This window comes from Rhopalosiphum maidis, chromosome 1 (genome assembly GCF_003676215.2).
Source record: "Rhopalosiphum maidis isolate BTI-1 chromosome 1, ASM367621v3, whole genome shotgun sequence".
Classification (NCBI taxonomy): Eukaryota; Metazoa; Arthropoda; class Insecta; order Hemiptera; family Aphididae; genus Rhopalosiphum; species Rhopalosiphum maidis.
This window is the reverse complement of record NC_040877.1, coordinates 40,066,962-40,085,596: the sequence shown is the minus strand read 5'-3', so window position 1 is coordinate 40,085,596 and position 18,635 is coordinate 40,066,962. Positions and strand designations below refer to the sequence as shown.

Sequence of the window (18,635 nt, the reverse complement as noted above, 5' to 3'; positions counted from 1 at the left end):
TCTCATCCAATTTACGTCATTACGCTGGCGTTATAGTCACGTTTTTAGTGCGATAACTTGCCATAACGTTTATGTATATTATCATCATTCGTCAACAATTATCGTAAAAAAAAAAATAGGTCCTCGCTGGACTTTAAACCAATGATATAAACACATTCGTGATCCGTGATCTGTCTCGAACGTTTAAATGTCGGTCGAATGTCTGGCAGCGTGTAACATTTAAACGATTCGCAACTCGCAGTGATTGGAAACCACTGGCCATTGACATCGCTGTGTTGCTGGCACCAATATTCCTTTCTAAAAACATTTTTTCACGGTGTCGGTGGCATTGGTTTCGGTGGGCGGGGGCGCAGAGGCGGTCAACGTACGTACACACGCGACTTAAACGCAACCCCGCGTCCGTTCCTTCACCACCGTCATCACTGCCTTCGGGTGACCCACACCCACGGGTGTGTGCTCAACAGCCCTCCGACCACCCATCACCCCTTGAGCCGCGCGGGTGATGGGAGGGAATATAGTTCGCGAGGCGTTTCCCGTGAACCTAGCCGCGCGCGACGTAATATTAATACGGACCCCAGAAAAACACACGGTGTCTCCGACGACCAGGAGGACGAGCAACAACGTTGACAAAAACACGGTTTTGACGTCGTTATTAATATTATCTTTGTCGTCCGCCGGCGCTCGGTCACCGAACACCTTCAGGCGCACTACCCTGTCACCAAGGACACAGCTGCGGGCGATCTGCAACTGAGCGAGTTTCTTATAAAGTGTTTGAACGAGACAATATTAAAAACGTGAACTTGTATTATGTTTGTGAGTTTATGTCAAGTATGGATTAAATAACTTGCAATACAAAACAAAATAAACGATGCATTTCAATTGTAAATTATATTTTTAATAAATCTAACCTTGTTGAAAAATGGGTCTTTTCGTTTTAAGTGTACTGACAAAAAATGTACTGAGAATACTTTAGTAAATTCTACTTAATTCATAATCTTTTTCAAATGATAATATACATGATCACGAACCAATAACTGGTCATAATTTAGCTATTTAGTGTGTTAGAATTATTGTCAAAAGGAAAGCCAAAGAAGACTTACAATAACTTACATGCAATACCAAATAAGATAATAAATAAGGAAATTGAAGACACTAAGTCCCAAGTCTGTAAAAATGAGAGAGAAAATGGATTAATAAAATACAGCATTCAAGGATGTTAAAAAAAAAAATATCGCCTAAACACATTACATTGTATTAAAATCACTCGCCTTAACGCATTATGCTAAATCGCCCAAAACACATTATAATTTTTAAAAATTCGCCAAACACGTGACCCCCCCAGCCGCATATGGCATACCACATCAATATCATCCACTTGTTAATATTCGTTTATCGCAAATACTCAGTCGCTTTGGTGCGGACTGTGGATGTTTCTTGTCTGTCCTTAAGTAGTAACGAGACCCACACATTTTTTTCACGTACCTAAAGGTAATATTATATAAATTGAAGTTATGAATGTGAAAACACATTTCCACAAGATTTCGATTTTAATATTACAATTTGAAAATTGTCCTATGTAGAATACTTGCATATAACTATATTAGTAGGTATATACAGATTATAAGTTTAATATAGCTTCAACGCACATTTGGTCATTTTATTTCGACATGTTTAAGCACTACAAATAATCTTTAACGGATACTTTATAAGACGGAAATATTTTTACAACGAAAAATTATAAGTTTTTTATACTCTATATAGTATATACCCTATATGTTTTAGGTATATTTTACGTATTTTAGTCTCTCTATCACAAAAAGATCATTTTGTCCCTCGCGAATCCGTTATAAGAAGGTTTTGCTTAATTGTATTTTAAGTAGCTCTTTTATGTATATACGTAAAATATAGTTATTTTTATGTAAATTATATATACGCTTCCATCACCAAAGTTATAGGTAAATCATGTATTTTATAAACATTAATTAACTAAAAAGCCAAGTATGTAGAGTCACATAGATAATAATAACGGCTTTATCACAATTTACTATATACTATATAGTGATATCTTTACCTATATATACCATACTTTCGAATGGCGGACAATTTCCCACCACCTATTTTCTGCATAGTAAGACATTTCCCCCCATATTAAAAATCTATTTAAAACATGTATTATAATTATCACAATATTTTACGTTTACCACCTATATTCAAAATGTATTTAAAATAATCGAAGTATATTTCGTAAAAATCCATTGCAATTATTATAGTACTGTATATAGTCTGTATTAGTATATTATGATATATAGGTAATAGGAATCGGATATTGAAGAGTTTTTACAAAATGTTTCATATCTATGTCGCAATTTCTACTTATTTTTTTTTATTATTTTGATTTATATTATTATTAATACTATACTATTATTATGTATTTCAAATTAATTAATAATGTAAAAATGTAAATAATTAAATTTATATTACACACTAAGAAAAAATAAAAATATTAATTGCATATATTTTATTATATTAATATACTAATTATATGGGTATACGTATTAAAATAGAAATATGGGGGGAAATGTCCGCATCAAAAAATGTATGGGGGGAAAATGTCATCCTACTATGCCGAAAATAGCCGGGGGAAATGTCCACTTACTCATATTTTCTTTGAGTCCTAAACATTTTTATAATTATATAAAAATAAAAATAAGACATACTTGAGATCGCTACTCGCTTTTCATTGTTTACTCCAATGAAAAATCAAAATTAAAGAGTTGAAGAGTACTATTTACAAAGAAATGTTTAGTATTTTATACGAGAAATGTGCTGAACGTAGTTTTCTCTATATTATTTTATTAATGAACATTAATTGACATACTAAGAACTGTATACACTACAGATTAAAAATATTTAATTATTATTTATATTAGCTGATCCCACACGCAGCGTTGACTGTGACAAATTAAATAATATCTAGTAAATTTATCGTTTTTATTTTTTTTTTATTTCTCAATTTACTTAATTACACTAAAATTTAATAATATTTTTTACTCACCTGAAATGGTGATGTTATGGTGAAATATGATGTTTTCCATTATATTTTTGGGATGGTATTTCCTAGGCCTTGAACTTAAAAAGGTGGCGAAAATTTCAAATCTATATATCTCCGACCAGTAGCCAAAAAGTGAAGAATAGTAACAAAACGATTACCGGCTAAAATTTACTTGTTTTGAAAATTTTCTTTTTTCTATTTTTTTTTTTTTTTTTTTTTGATGTCTACACTTCATACACACCAAACAACTGTAAAAATAATTATAGCTTTTCGTATTTTTTCTAACATTGATATATGTAATTTCATAAAAATTCGGGGAGTGGGGTTTTAAAAAAATGTTCATAAATATCATACTACTCATTTGTAGGACAGGTAATTTAATATTTTGTTTCTGATACTTCGGAGGTGGCTTAAACCCCTCCCCCTGTGTTTGCAATGAATTTGTGTAATAATAACGTGTAAATTAGAATTAAATCATATATGTAGATATTTTTAGTTTTGATAAACCATTTTATTTTAATTTAAGGAACCAATGTGTGATTGAAGTATCGGACACAATCGGGGTTCGGGATCCTATTATATTTGGGACGCATAGGACTACCTGTAATCGGGCCCCAATTGTATACCACTAACACTCATTTGCCTACTACAGTATATTAGTCGCCATTTATGGTTTGTATACCAACTTCTTAGAAATAGGTGTTACTTTTTTCATTGAAATTAAATTATTTTTATTTTCGAACAATATTTATTTGATATTTATATATATATATGTGATTAGTAATTACTAATAAGTATGCGCATTATATAATGTATCTCTCATTGCACTGCAATTGTATAGAATTCAATGAAAAATAAGAGATAATCTAATATTTATATTTAATATAGATAAAAGTAATTTAATGGATTAAACAATAAACATAATATTATTTGGTTAAACGAAGTTAACGATATTCATATCTACCAAATTTATATTAGTTATATTACATGTACCTATACAATTAACGCCACAAAATATTCACAAAACCACGAACTTTTTGTGAGCCCATATTTTAAGTCTAAAAATGGTAATGAGTCCTTTTCAGTAAAAAGCATTGAAACTTGCTAATATAATCTCCACCGCCTTAGATTTTTTTGGTACACTTCGTGATACTTTTAGATTGAGGTCAAGAATATTAAATTATAAAAAATGATTATGTGAAAAGTCTATTGAAGATAGCATAAATTTACGAGTAATTTATATAAATTTATCATCCAATTTGTCTCATTATTTTTTTTTTTTTGTTGCATATATTATTTATTATTCTTGCGTTATGTTTGAAGTCAGCTAATGTATTCCATATTTTTAACTTTAAAAAGCGGCAGCCCCGTATACTACAATAAATAATAAAATAAATAAATAAATATTTTTAATAAACTCGTTTATTCTGTGCTAATAACTAAATTTTATTATTATTCATCAGTCATATTCATATATTTATATGTAATCAGTAATCACTATAATTACATATAAATATTTAATCTATAATAGGTTTCAACCCCTGGCTCTAGCAGGATGCACTACTACACTAGCCAGTACACTGTATAGTCATTAACTATTTAAGAACAATTTTATTTCATATTAAAATGGATAAAACATTTAAACATTATTCAGAATCAAAATAACACTCTTATTCAAATATTTAACTTTATTAATACATTTCTACTTAAGCAATATTTTTTAGACAGAGTTGTAAGGAAAACAAATCGATTACTCTAGTAATGATGTATTATTGAAGTGTATTGCCGTTTTTTTAGCTATTTTGTTTTGTTAGTTTTTCAACATAATTCAGAAAAGTATACTCAACATTTTTAGATTTTAACCATCCCACTACGGTTATAGAACAAAAAATGTATTAATGGAATTTTCGATCAATATTTAGTTAAGAAATTTGATTTCCAAGGTATTTTGATTGAATCCCGGGAAAAAAAAACCTAGAATTTAGAGCTGTGGCATCTACATGTTTAAAATTAATTAATTAATTTATCGGTTTATACTACAGAAATATTTATTTATTTTGTTTTTTAAACATATATATATATATATATATTCATTTTCATATTTATGTACCTACTACGTACCTTTATTGACTCATATTTTAATAAAATATAAAACAAATTTGAAATTTACCTATTAAGAAATAGGGTAATCTTTTCGAATATATTTTATATAGACCTATATATTGGCCTTATATTTTATACACACAAAGATATTTTAGAACATGCAATGTTTTCTGCAAAAAGTAATTCAGCCTATTCTATAACTCGTTGTAAAATAAATTATTTTTAAATAAATATAAATCTGTATAAATAAGCCTTTATAATAGAATACATTGTTTATTTCAAGGGGTAACCCGGGAGGAGTAATACCCTTCGGAGAAAAATGTATACCACTTAAAAAATACATAACGTTATTACGTAAATTATACATATTGTGATGCAATAATATGTGAAACGATTTATCGGCCGATTGTCAGTTATTTTGTGCATCACGGTTGATATTAAAATAAAATAAAATGAAACAAGAAAATTTGCATACTATATGAAAATTAGCACAGTCGGAAATTCAGAACTCGATGAAGATACTGTGAACGAGGTAATTAAATTGTGCGCACGTCAAAGCAGCGTCGGATTTGTTTAATTTAATTTAATAAACAAAATAAATATTAAAATATATTTTTATTATAATACTTAATCTCATAATAGAGTATTATTAATAATATAGTAATGTATAAGTAATATATGTATAGTAAATGTCTGTTATATTTTTTTTTCATACAATTAACTAAAGTTAGCTTTTTTAGGTATCTATCTGATATTTTGATACCAAAAAATTGATCTTAAAACGATATTTTTACTTCAGGTTAAGTTAAGCTACTATATAATTATAGTTTCTAACTACTAAACAGTATAAATGTATATTATTGAAAAATAGTGCAGTATTAATATTTAAATCACAAAATATACAAATATTACTAATCAAGTATAATAAAAATAAATAAGAATTTTAAAGCCATTTTAATTTTAAATCGATAATAGACAACTAAACAAAATTTTAAAACCATTAAGAGCCTCATCTTTTTTTTAATTTTGCAAAATTTCATGTGGGGTTAATTTTATAAGGGATAATTTTTTGTGTTTCTTTTTTTGGGGATCATCTGGGGTTATTTTTCGTGATAGGTAACTTCTTTGTGATTGGTACACACTACACAATATTGTGACTATTTTATAAAGGCCCGATTACGGACTAAAGTAATTTTTTCATACTCCGATTGACCGATTAGGCTCATACAAAATAAGTAGGAAATAGTAGTTATACAACTACATAAATATCCTAATCGCGTGTCATATGTTTTAATATACTTAAATAATAAATAGAATACAACACAATTACACAGGATACGCTATTTGGCGCGAATGGTTTCCTGTAGACGCTATAGTTTATTATACAGATAAGAAAACCGATAAATTGTAAGGTTGCAAACAAAAAATATCTTATTTTGAGTTAATAAAAATCAACCTATACACCTTTATATTTTTTTACTATGTCATGTTTTATTTATTGACTATGTATAATATGATAACCTATAATATATACCATTTAGATATTTAATTATAGGTATTATTGATTTCCTCCGTAAAAAATATATTTTTAAATATACTGATTATTATACTATAACAAGTTTACTGAAACGTTAATATTTGTGTCAAGTAAAATTATATTATATTATATTTTTATTATACCCATTTTATACTTATACGTAGATTCGTTAAATTGGGAATTTATGGGATACATTAGAGCTACCTGAACTCAATCTTTCGATTCAATCGATTCGCAAATGCACATCAATAACATATTTGCAAGGTATTTTAATTATAAATTATTAATTAACACCACTGATTATCATCATAAATATTTATAGTATCTATTATCTATTCTATACTATTTAGTACCTACGATAATATAGACACTATTAATATGGGCGCATGTAAACCACCAATTATGACCTTATTATTAGACCTTTTTTCATGTAAATTCCCCCCGGTTATTTTATAATAACCGAAAAAAAGGCTTACCAATAAGTTAGAGATCGGCATGTAACTTTTCTTGATTTTCAATTTTTAGAAATGTATTAATTGTATGCAATGTGTATGTATAATGTATTTTATTTTCATTTTCATTTAGTGAGATAGATCTCTGATTTTGTTGTTGGAGTCTTGTTAGATTCACATTGGCTAGGATAAGTGCAGTGAAGATTTTCAGAACTTTATCTTTTTTAGTTAATTCACTAAAGAGCTTCAGAAAAAAATGTTTTTCAACTTAATAGCTTTGTAGTGCAAAAAATAACTATTTTTTAAAAAAATTTTAATCTCACATTTTGTATCTAATTGATAATCCCTTTTTAATAAGCTATCAACCAACTTTTTAGCTATAATTGTTTTGGAGAAAAGTTAAAACTAGAAATTTTGGGACTGTTCATGTCGACGTTTTTGTGGATTCAAATCGATATACCGCTTAATTGGGTGTGATATCGGATCTCTCTCATTAATATTTTATGTTGAAGCTAACTTAATTATCTACCTACTAATTACAACTGAGTTACATTTTTACCATTTTTCTATTTAACAAAAATTCTTAAAGTTTTAAAAATTGAGACTTTTTTCATTTTAATTACCATACTTACTTGATTAAAAATCAAGAAAGTAAAATTGTAAAATCCACCGATACGTTTTTTTTTTATCTGAAAAATTTTAATTCCACCATTTTTACGTATTTTAAAAGATATATATAATAATCAATAATGATCACTATAGTTATTGATTAGTTGAAAAAAAGAAAATTACTAAAATATAAATATAATTATAAATAACAAATAGCTAGTTAATAGTAAAAAACTTAAATAACATTTAAAATTTGGAATTATAATGATCAGATTTAACGAACAAAAATAGTTGTAATCTGTGGATTTCACCATCGATGGAGTTAACGTGTTTTTCAGATCATAATAAAAGTATTATTGGAATTTACATGTTTTAAATCAAACCCAATAATCGACTACTTGTAAATCGGTGGAATTTACAGTCACCTGCTAAAGTATATATAGTTACTTACACAAAAACTCCGTTCAGTGATTTCTAAATTACAACAATAATACCTGACCTCCAGCGTACTGCGTATACATAATACTATAATAATTATATAATTTAACCTTCTCAGCACGCTAGAGGTTAGATATTATCATTGATTAATGATTATAATGTATGAATCTAACATCACTGGCTGGGTTTCTGTGTATTTTAGTTTTTAATAAAACCCACAAAGTGTAGTTCAAATTAAAAATATATATATGTATTATGTAATCAAAATAATAAAATGTGTATATAATAGACCTAAAATAACATACTTGTACAATAGAACATTTTTCAAAATTAAAAAATATATAATACATAATTTGTTATAAAAAATTATTGATATATTTCTAGATTATCAACTGCAATAGCTGCAAGAACGGTAGAATTATCGATACACGGAAATACAGACAAAAGAAATTATCGAAGAGAATGGAAATCGTGAAATTTCAGACTTTCAGTTATAGATTATCTGCAAGGAATTACAAATAATTTTTAGTTTCAAGGATATTAAATAATTAAGTTTTATTGACTAAGTTGTGGCGTGTATTGTTATAAAAACAATTAGAAATCACACAATAAATGTCTGCATAAAACCGTATATATTTATTGACATAGATATTATTGACGTGAGGACATAATAATATACACCATAAATCAGAATACTCTTTATTTTTTATATGCGCTATATTACGTTCCTTTTTATAAAACTAAAGTAAAAATATAGAATTTTACCTGTCAAGCTGTTGGATTGCGGATGACCTGTGGAAATAAGAATTTAAACACCATGCACGTACATGAATCAAATAAAATCGTAATGATATTTGGTCGAAAAAAGAAATTTGGTTACTTATGATATAGTAATATACTAACTATGTACGGGTGTGCACTGTTACTTGTTGATACTATTGTATCGAAGAAAAGACGATCCGATCACATTGACCAGATACCAGAGAACTGCAGAAAGCTTTATCAAAAGGTTTTGTGCCTCCAAACTCTAAAGTATACAAATTATATATTTTGCTCTCTTTGGCAGAAAATAAATTTTTCAACTATCAATTCATTCTTGTTGTTTATAATAGAAAACTTGTAAACCACGCATGTCTTACTGTTAGGTCATAGGTACAATATTATAACTTACAAATTATATGACCCGCTTTTTAATGCATGATCGCCATGATTATACCAGTCTAGTCTACAACATTTGAATTTAATGCGTTGTTAACATATAACATTTATATAATGGAGGACCATTCCTTGGGTGTGATAATTGGGTTATTTATTATACCTTACAAATCATATTTATCTTAAAATTGGTTAAAATAATTGAGTGTACTAATGCTAATATGATAATAAAATCTTACATCCATCATAATTCATATTCGTATCACATACATCTTACTAGGTACTATGTGTGTCCTATGATAGTGTCAATGTTCCAGTGTAAAAAGACAATTTAAATTGTACCCAGTTGCGTCCTCAGAGGAGAGGGATAGGACTGTCAGATTCAATCGAGATTACAACAATATAAAATTATCGGAACATCCAAATTATATGTAAAAAAAATAAACATAAATTGGAATGTCCGAATTGCATATACCCTACATAATTTTACAATTATGATTTATTAGCCACGGTTTAAGATTTACAGTCATAATCTAAACCTATAGAGCTTTATCTTTATTTGATTTTGCATACCACATCCTTACTTATTGTACTAATACTAATCCACCAAAAAACCTATAAGTTAATGTTATAATAGTATTAATACATCTAATTATAACACATTTTTGAAAAAATTACGTTTTTCAATCAATAATAATTTATCTTAGTCCGCGAGTAATCTAGTCTTATTGATAAGTATTTCAAGTTTCAACATTCAACATATTATAATAAAAATAAAACCTACTACTTAGTGCTGTACAATAAAAGGTCATATCCCGGTTCTATACCTACATTAAAAACAATAATATCTTAGCCATTTTCAAAAATATTTGTCAATAATAAAATAAGTATAAAATAAAACATTCACCTATAGTGCTTGAAAATGGTTCCATAAACATATACAGATTTTTTTCCAGTAAACACGTTTTATGTAATTTTCTCCAATTACATCTTTACGAGTAACAATAGCTTGAAGCTTTGTACCTTCAGTAATGAATACTTAACTGTCTCACAGTCTGATATAATAAAGTTTGATATAACAGACTCGAAGCCATAAATTTACTAATATCTATAAATCTAATAATAAGTTTGGTGTTCACACATTCTATAAAGATATATTTTCACTTTTATAGATATTCTTTTTTCTAAGGATTATATTGGGTTTACATAAATTATATATTTTTTACGTAAATCATACGATAATTGTCAGCATTCTTTATTTTCCTAACCTAAACTTAATTTTCATCTAAATACTTGATCTAATTAAAATTATGTAAACCTTTCTTTTAATGCTTTTATAAATAGCAATAAAAAAATGTATGCTTAATCAAAATACTTGAAAATTTAACAACTTGATCATACAAGAAACAAAGAGATTTTTTTAAAGCTATTTGAATTATCATTTATCACGTTTGTACTTACTCGTAAAATAAAATAAGTGTATATATTTATTACATACGAAAAATTTGAACGTCGGAATTGTAAAACTTTAAAATTAACTAATTAACTCAAAGGTTGAAACTATAGTTCTATATTATGTTATTTTAGGACATGCTCTATGTAGAGCATACACGTAGCCACGTAGGTACCAAGATTTATCCGAATCAGTCTAACATTTTAAAGTTATTTACTAACAACTAATAAACATCCAAACATACAATTTTTCATATTTATAATATAAAACATTAATAATATAGTAAAAAAGATAAAACATAGGTCATAATTTATTTGGTCTACTGCATATCCGGCACCGGCAGACAGACTCACAATTTTGATACCAATACGGAGTTCTTATTAATTATTATTAGATATTGTTCATTCATATTTCATATCCATTTACAAATTATTTTAATTTTATTTAATGTAGGTATATAATATATAAACTATACATATTGTATTGATTAAAATGTCGTATTAAAGTTATTATAATAAATACAATTATTAATTAAATTGCACAAAAAATGCGTTGGTGATAATGGACGATCACCAATAATTTAAGTTCCAGCCAAATGTTTAACTTAACCTAGCACTTCAAGTCTTCAACAAAAAATATATCATTATTACTATATTAATAAATAATAATAAATACCTATTAGGTTTACATTGCATAATACATATATTGTATATTTATATTATAAAGGGCACATTATTAAATAGTATCTATATATATTATAACAATATATAAGAATCTGTTATCAATTTTACAATAGAATATTTTATTGTTTCATATTTTTTTATACGAGGTGATCACTGACCAATATAATTGTTATTTTATATGCTTTATACTTTTATAGGTGTAAAACTATATTTTATTGAATAATTTTGAAAATTACATAGCTACGCGTAAACACGAAATACCAAATAATACGCGATGTCTACAGCAATATGATATACATGAGTACACGTTTATTATAATTTTATAAAAATCCATGGTAATAACCATATTATATTTTCGTCAAGCTGTTCGTGTAAATTCTCATATTTACTTACACATAGATAATTGTACCTATATACTATATATTATAAACTATAATATTTAGTAAACATTATAATACTTATTTATATATTGCGTTATTGTATTGTGACAATGGTCGTCGTTGGCGAATACAACTACTGTACGGCTGACAGTTCTTGTTTAATAATAATTATTGTCATACATGTGTATTTTGTTCCGCCGGCCTATTGCTGGATGCCGAAGGCTGTTGATAGTTACTACAATGAAGAAGATACAAATACGTTTAATTTGACGAACGACGATGACGACGAAACATACCTACCACCTGTGCAAGTCGACGACGTCGTTTCAGCTGGGAAAATGGCCGCGTTTTTTGAGAAGTTGAATTCACTGCGCCAGCGACGCCGCGAAGACCGTTCGAAATCAATAAACTCTCCCCTACAGCAGTCGTTCGGGCTCGTTCGAGGTGATTGTTGAATATTCTGAATTTTGAACTATAGTTATTAATTATTATTTTATTCAATGTAATTATCATATTTTTTTAGGATCTACTAGCTATGTTCATTCACGTAATTAATGGTAATCGGTCAAAAAGTCCGTTTTAAAAAAGATGTGGATAAAAAGTCCGGATTTAGTTTTTATAGTTGGACAAAAAGTCCTAAAATACAAAATATTCTATACAATTAATAATTATTTTAAAATAAAAAATTTAAAAATGTTTGTAAACATTATATATTAGGTGTACACATTATATTATTATATTTTTTTTCTATTTTCTTATTTTCATTTATAATTATGTAATTTATTATTATAATTTTAATTAATTTTAATAAGTACGTAGATACATGTATTTAAAATTATCAACAAACAATCACATGATATCTTAGGAACAACAATATCAACATTTATTTGTAACTTAATACATTTCAACAAACAATGAATTTTATTTTATTTATAAGCATGCGTTAACTAAACTAAAATTAAAAATGTATATAGTATGTATAATAAAAAATTATAAATTTGTCATTACTATATAATAGGTACCTAACTATAGTGGATTTCTGTTATATTTTTGTTAGTTATAATAATATAATATGTGTACAAACATTTTTAAATTTTTTAAATAAATATTAATTAAATAAAATATTTTGTATTTTCGGACTTTTTGTCCGACACTAAAAATGTACTCGGACTTAATTTCCGATTATAAAAACTGAATCCGGACATTTTTTCCAGATTTTTTTAAAACGGACTTTTTGTCCCCGGTTCATTTATTATACTGATACAATAATTAAGCCAATATAGGTTTATTATAACTAAACCTATATTCCATTTAATTGAGTCTGTTATATTACTTTGGGGTCTATTGAATATTGGTTGTTGATTTTCATAATAATTAATACGTACGTAAACGAATAAGCGATATTGATTAACATAACATGTTAGTATTACTACTACTTGTTAGGTATACATAGTATTAAAGTATCTTCTGCCCAGAAGATTCACAGGCGCGAACGCAGGGGGGGGGGGGGTTAAACCCCCTTCGAAACATTAGGAACAAAAAATAAATAACCTGACCTAAAAATGAATAGTATGACATTTTTTTACAAAATGTCTACAAATTTGTTTTACAAATTGTTTTTACCAAAATTTTTTCCTGCGTTTATGCCTGAAGATTCATAACAATTCATTAAATTAAATTTTATTCTTACATAATTTACTGAAATAATAAGAAAAGTTATTATATAATAAATTATTAAATAATCTTAAATTATAGAAAAATAATTTTTAATCCTTGCAAGTGATTGTTAGTTTAAAATGTATCCATGATGTCATGATAGTAAGATTGCATTAATATTTGATAGTTTGATACCATAAATCATAATAGTCATTATGTATTATATATATATATATATATATATATGTTAATACAAAAAATATATATATAATAGTACTGTAATATTGTATGCACAATTTCCAAGATTCGACTTCCTAACTAAGAAACATTGAGTAAAGCATTTTATGTCTACAATAAATTATAAAGTATAAGTATAATATGACCTTTTCGTGTTTTTCTAGTATACGTAAATAATATTATAATTACTTTATGCACATGCTTATATTTAGTAAGGTTCTTCTTCTTCTTATAATATTATTAATATTAATAAATATTAAATGCATGTAGTACCTATTGGAATGGAATCACTAAACGAGGCTGTGGTGGCGACGGACTATAGAGCGATAGAGGTCGGGAATCGTGGTGTTTTCGAAATACGGGATAGATCAGCGATTGGCAAGGAGGCGGTGACAATGGTGACGAATAACGATTACTATGAGGCGCAGACCACGAAAACGATCGCGGACGGTTACTTTCTAGATGCAACTAGACCTCGAGTCCTGCAAGGGGACGCAGTCGTCGGATATTTGCACATGGGTTTTCGAAGCGCGAAATGCTTGTGGCGCCAGTATCGAGAAGCGGTCACCGAACAGGAAACGTTAGCAGTCCGCAAGCGATTCAATAGTTTTGTCCGATTCTGGACGTTAGTAGTTGTCGTCTCGGTGGTCGCTCTATGGTCCACGTTCGGATACTTTCACGAGCTGTTCTGTTTTTGTGTCATCGCGCCACCAGCTGACTACGCCAAAGACGTTAATAGGTATTTAATGATGGTACCGCCACATGTAGTAGTGACGAACAAGGGTAAAATGTTCCGATACCAACCGACGGCTGAAGAACGTTTTCTATGGGAAAGCGCGAAAAGAATTGCAAATTTCAAAATATAGATATTAACTTAGAAATGAAGAACAATTGTTAGCTGTTATTATTTGTGTAATCGCTAGACAATTCCATTTATTCAAAATATATACCTATATTAATTTAATAAAAAAATATTTTTTTAAATTTATATATTAAGGTCCGTATTATAATTTATAACAGTGCCTACTGCCTAGGTAGGTTAGGTACCTATACTAATACAATAGAATACGACTATATTATATATTTTTTGACTAGTAAAACCATCAATTATTATTATTACTAACAGGTTTTCATCTAATCATCACATAATAAAGTGATACAACATTTCTATGTAAATAGTTATTATTAGGGCTAGGACTTCTATGCGTTTACATGTTTTATTCATGAAGTCCAAATTGTTTGGTTGTCAGACATGTCCACGATTTGGCATATTCTCGATTAAATAGTATAATTTTTTTTGCATATTTTTGTATATTTAAAACATAATGCATATAATTGCATATAAATAAATCGTTGAGAATTTGTTAGTTGTAAATGGTTTTTATTTAATGAACGCGTCTGTAAATTATAATTATTGGTTTATTTGTCAAATACTACCTATCTAAACTAAAATGGATTTAATACTAAAGAAGAATAACTAATAAGGGATTCAAAACATTTTTAAAAATGTGTAGCATTATATACAGTGAATCGTTAATATAAAATGGAAGAAAAAGATATTAATATTACTTTAAATCCGGGACAAATCACGTCATTTAAATATGCTCCAACAACATCGTCTGATGTGGAAAGAAGTTTCAGCCAATATAAATTTAAATCTTCGATTTAATCGCCGGTCATTTTCACATTTGAAAATTTAAAAAAAACATAATTTAATAAGAGCATGTAATAACAATAATTAATATTTAAAAAAAAATTGTTTTTGAATATTTTGGTAAATAAAATGTATGTTTTACAATTTTTTATTGCATAAAGATCCGAGCCCTATTTATTATAGTATTCAATAAAAAATTGCGGGCGATTTTTTTTTAATTGCATACAATATATAAGTGCTAAACTACTAACTTCTAGGTGAAATACATTAATACAATAATACATATTTTACAAACATTGTGTTTAAGTCAAGTTTCAACTGTTGTTAACTGTCATCTGAGTACCTGACACAGAATGGTTTTTTATTTTATTCATTATATTATACGATATATTTAGGCTTATTAGTTATTGCATTTATTTATTTTATTCATTCGTCTATTGGATAATGGGACTTGTTGTTGCTGAACATGTTTATTGTACAACATATTATTGTGTAAAGTATACGGTAACCAGTAACCTTACAGTAGCAATTAGACACTAGTGAGCATAAATATATATGTTATGTCGACTGTCGTCTGAAAGCCTATAATTATTTAGCAGTTATCATTCATTTTTAAATGTATGTTAGTGATAATTAAATATACCTACCAAGTATCATCATAGTTATGATTTTAGGGAAAGTGGACAAACAATAATCCCGTATCTTTAGCAACTATGTCGATATGTGACATTTTATGATTTAAAACGATATAATTATTCAGATAAATGAAAAATTAACTTGAACCAATATGCAAAATATAGCGAGTTGGGGGGGGAGGTGTACTTAGAAATTCTAGTTTTGAATGTTTTGATATTAAAATGTTCATAATTTATGCCATTTAAGAGTAATTATATTTTTTATTTCACATTACTGTTTTAAAATAATTTTATTCCTATATATAATATATGCCAACAAACTGAATCAAAATGTGATTGGCATCAATCAGCTTGATACTCGTAATTGTCGGCTAGTTTTATAACAGAAATATCACAGCTTATTTTAATTCAAATTCCAAAGCACAGAATATAATATTGATCATTGACAATGATAATGATATACATACTCAATTGATAAGAACTGCTAATAAACTATTATTGACAAATCATCATAAATATTAATATTTATATAGACGATATATTTAGATTATCGTTTTCAAGACATTTCAATTCTGAAATTATTTTTTGAATGATGAAAAAATTTAAAATTAATAAATAATATTCCTAACAATTTATGGTTGGGAATTAAAATACATTTGTACCAAGTTAAATAAATACTATTTAAATTATATTAATCACTTATTATAATACATACAAAAACCTATTATTATAAACAATAATTTTACTATCTATTAATAACTACATACATTTAGAATGATTTTATTTTAGACAATTTTATTAATTAAATATACATTTTAGTTTTATAATTTGACTAAAATTAAATTTAATTGAATGCCAATATCATCATATGTATTGCTTTATGGAACAATAAATTAAAAATCAATACTTATCATTGCAAATTTAGGAATGCAATATAATTATTTATCAAACATTTAATTTTGTTCTTTCGTCATGAATATCATAGTACACTGAAATAAATAGAAATAAAAATGACAAATATACATATAAAAATTAAAATTAAAGAAAGAAAAAAAAGAAGTAATATATATTTTATAAAATGGAGAAAAAAAGAGACCATTAAATGAGTAACCATCAATTTATAACACAACTTTTTAATTTAAGTTAATTATTGGTATGTCAGATAAATCTGTTTAGAATTTTATCTTAGCTATTCAATATCAACACCACAATTGAAGCTGTGTCGGTTATTTTCACTAGGAACATCATCTGAACCAGAATTATGTTCTTGAGGTGCATTTAACATGTTTAATGTAACATCAGCAGAATTACATTTTGTACTAAGTATATTTGTTGATATTGGTGATGTTATGGACATTGGTGTTCTTGTCAATGCAGCTGGATTGATTGCTCGGTTCTCATAAGATTTTCTTTTGAGAGTTGTATGTATTTGTGATCTGGAAAGTTTAATTAATGAATTGGAAGATGGGAGAATAAAGATCAGTAAATATATATTATGTATATATTTCAATATAAAATCAAAACTATTTACAATTAAAATTAATTTAATAATGCATTTAGCTTTTAAATAACTAATAAAATATCACTTAGCATTAAAAGCTTTTGAATTAAAAAACACAAACATTTTGAAAGACTAATGGTTATTATTGATTAATAATATAAAATAATTACACTGTCCGCTGTTTGATTTGGTCGCAGATAATAGCTAAGTCATCTGTGAATTTCTTTACAGCACTTTGTAGCATTTCTATATCATCATCAGTCCATTTGCTAATAGTAATCAAATGAATTAATTAAACCATCCCAAAGATGTAACACATAATATTAATAATTTAATTTAATGTTATACCTGTTGGGTGTAGGAGTATCGTTTGTGGGTTGCAACGTCAATGTCAGCTCACCTAATCTACTGAATGCAGTACCCGCTGCACTGAATATCTCACCAACCTAAACAATTATTAACAGAATATTGAGTATTTAATTATTAAAACATATTATTACAAAAACATAATAGCAATGGTTTACTTTAGCCGCTGAACTTTGATTGCTCATTTTGTTCACTCGTAAAAATTTGGAATATTTTTAAAAATCGTCGCTGTAAATTTCATAAAAACGTTTAAAATTATTAAAATTTAGAATCTATAATTATCTTCTGTAAAAGATATTGTTATTATTATATATTATGATATTATTAAAAAAAATTATTGTTGATTGTTTTGTTTTGATAACATCGAAATTACACAATCGGTGCCGTAAAAGCGATACCACCGAATAGATTCCGCGCCATTTTGCTCAAAATTTTTCAAGTCCATAAGAACGAGTATGAATGTATGATACTTCAATTTTAAATCCTGATACTCAGCAGGACATTAGGACTAATACGTTATTATATTTCAAAAATACTCGAATCTCGAAAATAAGTTTTTTAAATAATAAACTGATTAATTAAATGTAAAACATAAGAATATATCTACATAAATAGTTTGAACGGGCAAGGATTTATTTTCATTTTTTCAGCCACTTCTGTCTTCACCGCGGTAACACTGGTTGCGGTATTCTCTACTTGTACCATAAAACATAATAATACTCTG

The 18,635-nt window shown here is 27.2% G+C and overlaps 2 protein-coding genes across 3 annotated transcripts; one reads left to right on the top strand and one right to left on the bottom strand.

Moving 5' to 3' along the window:
* The first annotated feature begins 11,972 nt into the window (after window positions 1–11,972).
* LOC113549894 lies at window positions 11,973–14,621 on the top strand. The gene is made up of 2 exons (XM_026951406.1): window positions 11,973–12,312; window positions 14,026–14,621. Exons 1-2 carry the CDS (start codon window positions 11,973–11,975, stop codon window positions 14,619–14,621), a joined length of 936 nt encoding a protein of 311 aa, XP_026807207.1.
* Window positions 14,622–16,904: 2,283 nt separating this feature from the next.
* On the bottom strand, window positions 16,905–18,537 carry LOC113554870 (chromatin complexes subunit BAP18). Of its 2 annotated transcripts, none has more exons than XM_026958961.1 (5): window positions 18,519–18,537; window positions 18,070–18,139; window positions 17,894–17,991; window positions 17,716–17,814; window positions 16,905–17,480 (listed from the first exon to the last, which is right to left on the bottom strand). In XM_026958961.1, the coding sequence occupies exons 2-5, from the start codon at window positions 18,094–18,096 to the stop codon at window positions 17,234–17,236; spliced, it is 471 nt and encodes a 156-aa protein (XP_026814762.1). In that variant the 5' UTR covers window positions 18,097–18,139; window positions 18,519–18,537; the 3' UTR covers window positions 16,905–17,233. The 2 variants fall into 2 exon arrangements, with proteins under 2 accessions (XP_026814762.1, XP_026814752.1); XM_026958951.1 differs by lacking the exon at window positions 18,519–18,537 and adding an exon at window positions 18,285–18,509.
* Between the last annotated feature and the right edge of the window lie 98 nt (window positions 18,538–18,635).

What these genes read in the sequence shown, in the direction of transcription:
- LOC113554870 (XM_026958961.1), bottom strand. Translation starts at nt 18,096, where the DNA reads ATGAGCAATCAAAGTTCAGCGGCTAAA. An exon ending in ATCAAAGTTCAGCGGCTAAA is followed by an intron (nt 17,992 to 18,069) that starts GTAAACCATTGC and finishes ATAATTGTTTAG; the next exon opens with GTTGGTGAGATATTCAGTGC. An exon ending in CAAATCAAACAGCGGACAGT is followed by an intron (nt 17,481 to 17,715) that starts GTAATTATTTTA and finishes TAAACTTTCCAG; the next exon opens with ATCACAAATACATACAACTC.
- LOC113549894 (XM_026951406.1), top strand. Translation starts at nt 11,973, where the DNA reads ATGGTCGTCGTTGGCGAATACAACTACTGTACGGCTGACAGTTCTTGT. An exon ending in CGGGCTCGTTCGAGGTGATT is followed by an intron (nt 12,313 to 14,025) that starts GTTGAATATTCT and finishes AAATGCATGTAG; the next exon opens with TACCTATTGGAATGGAATCA.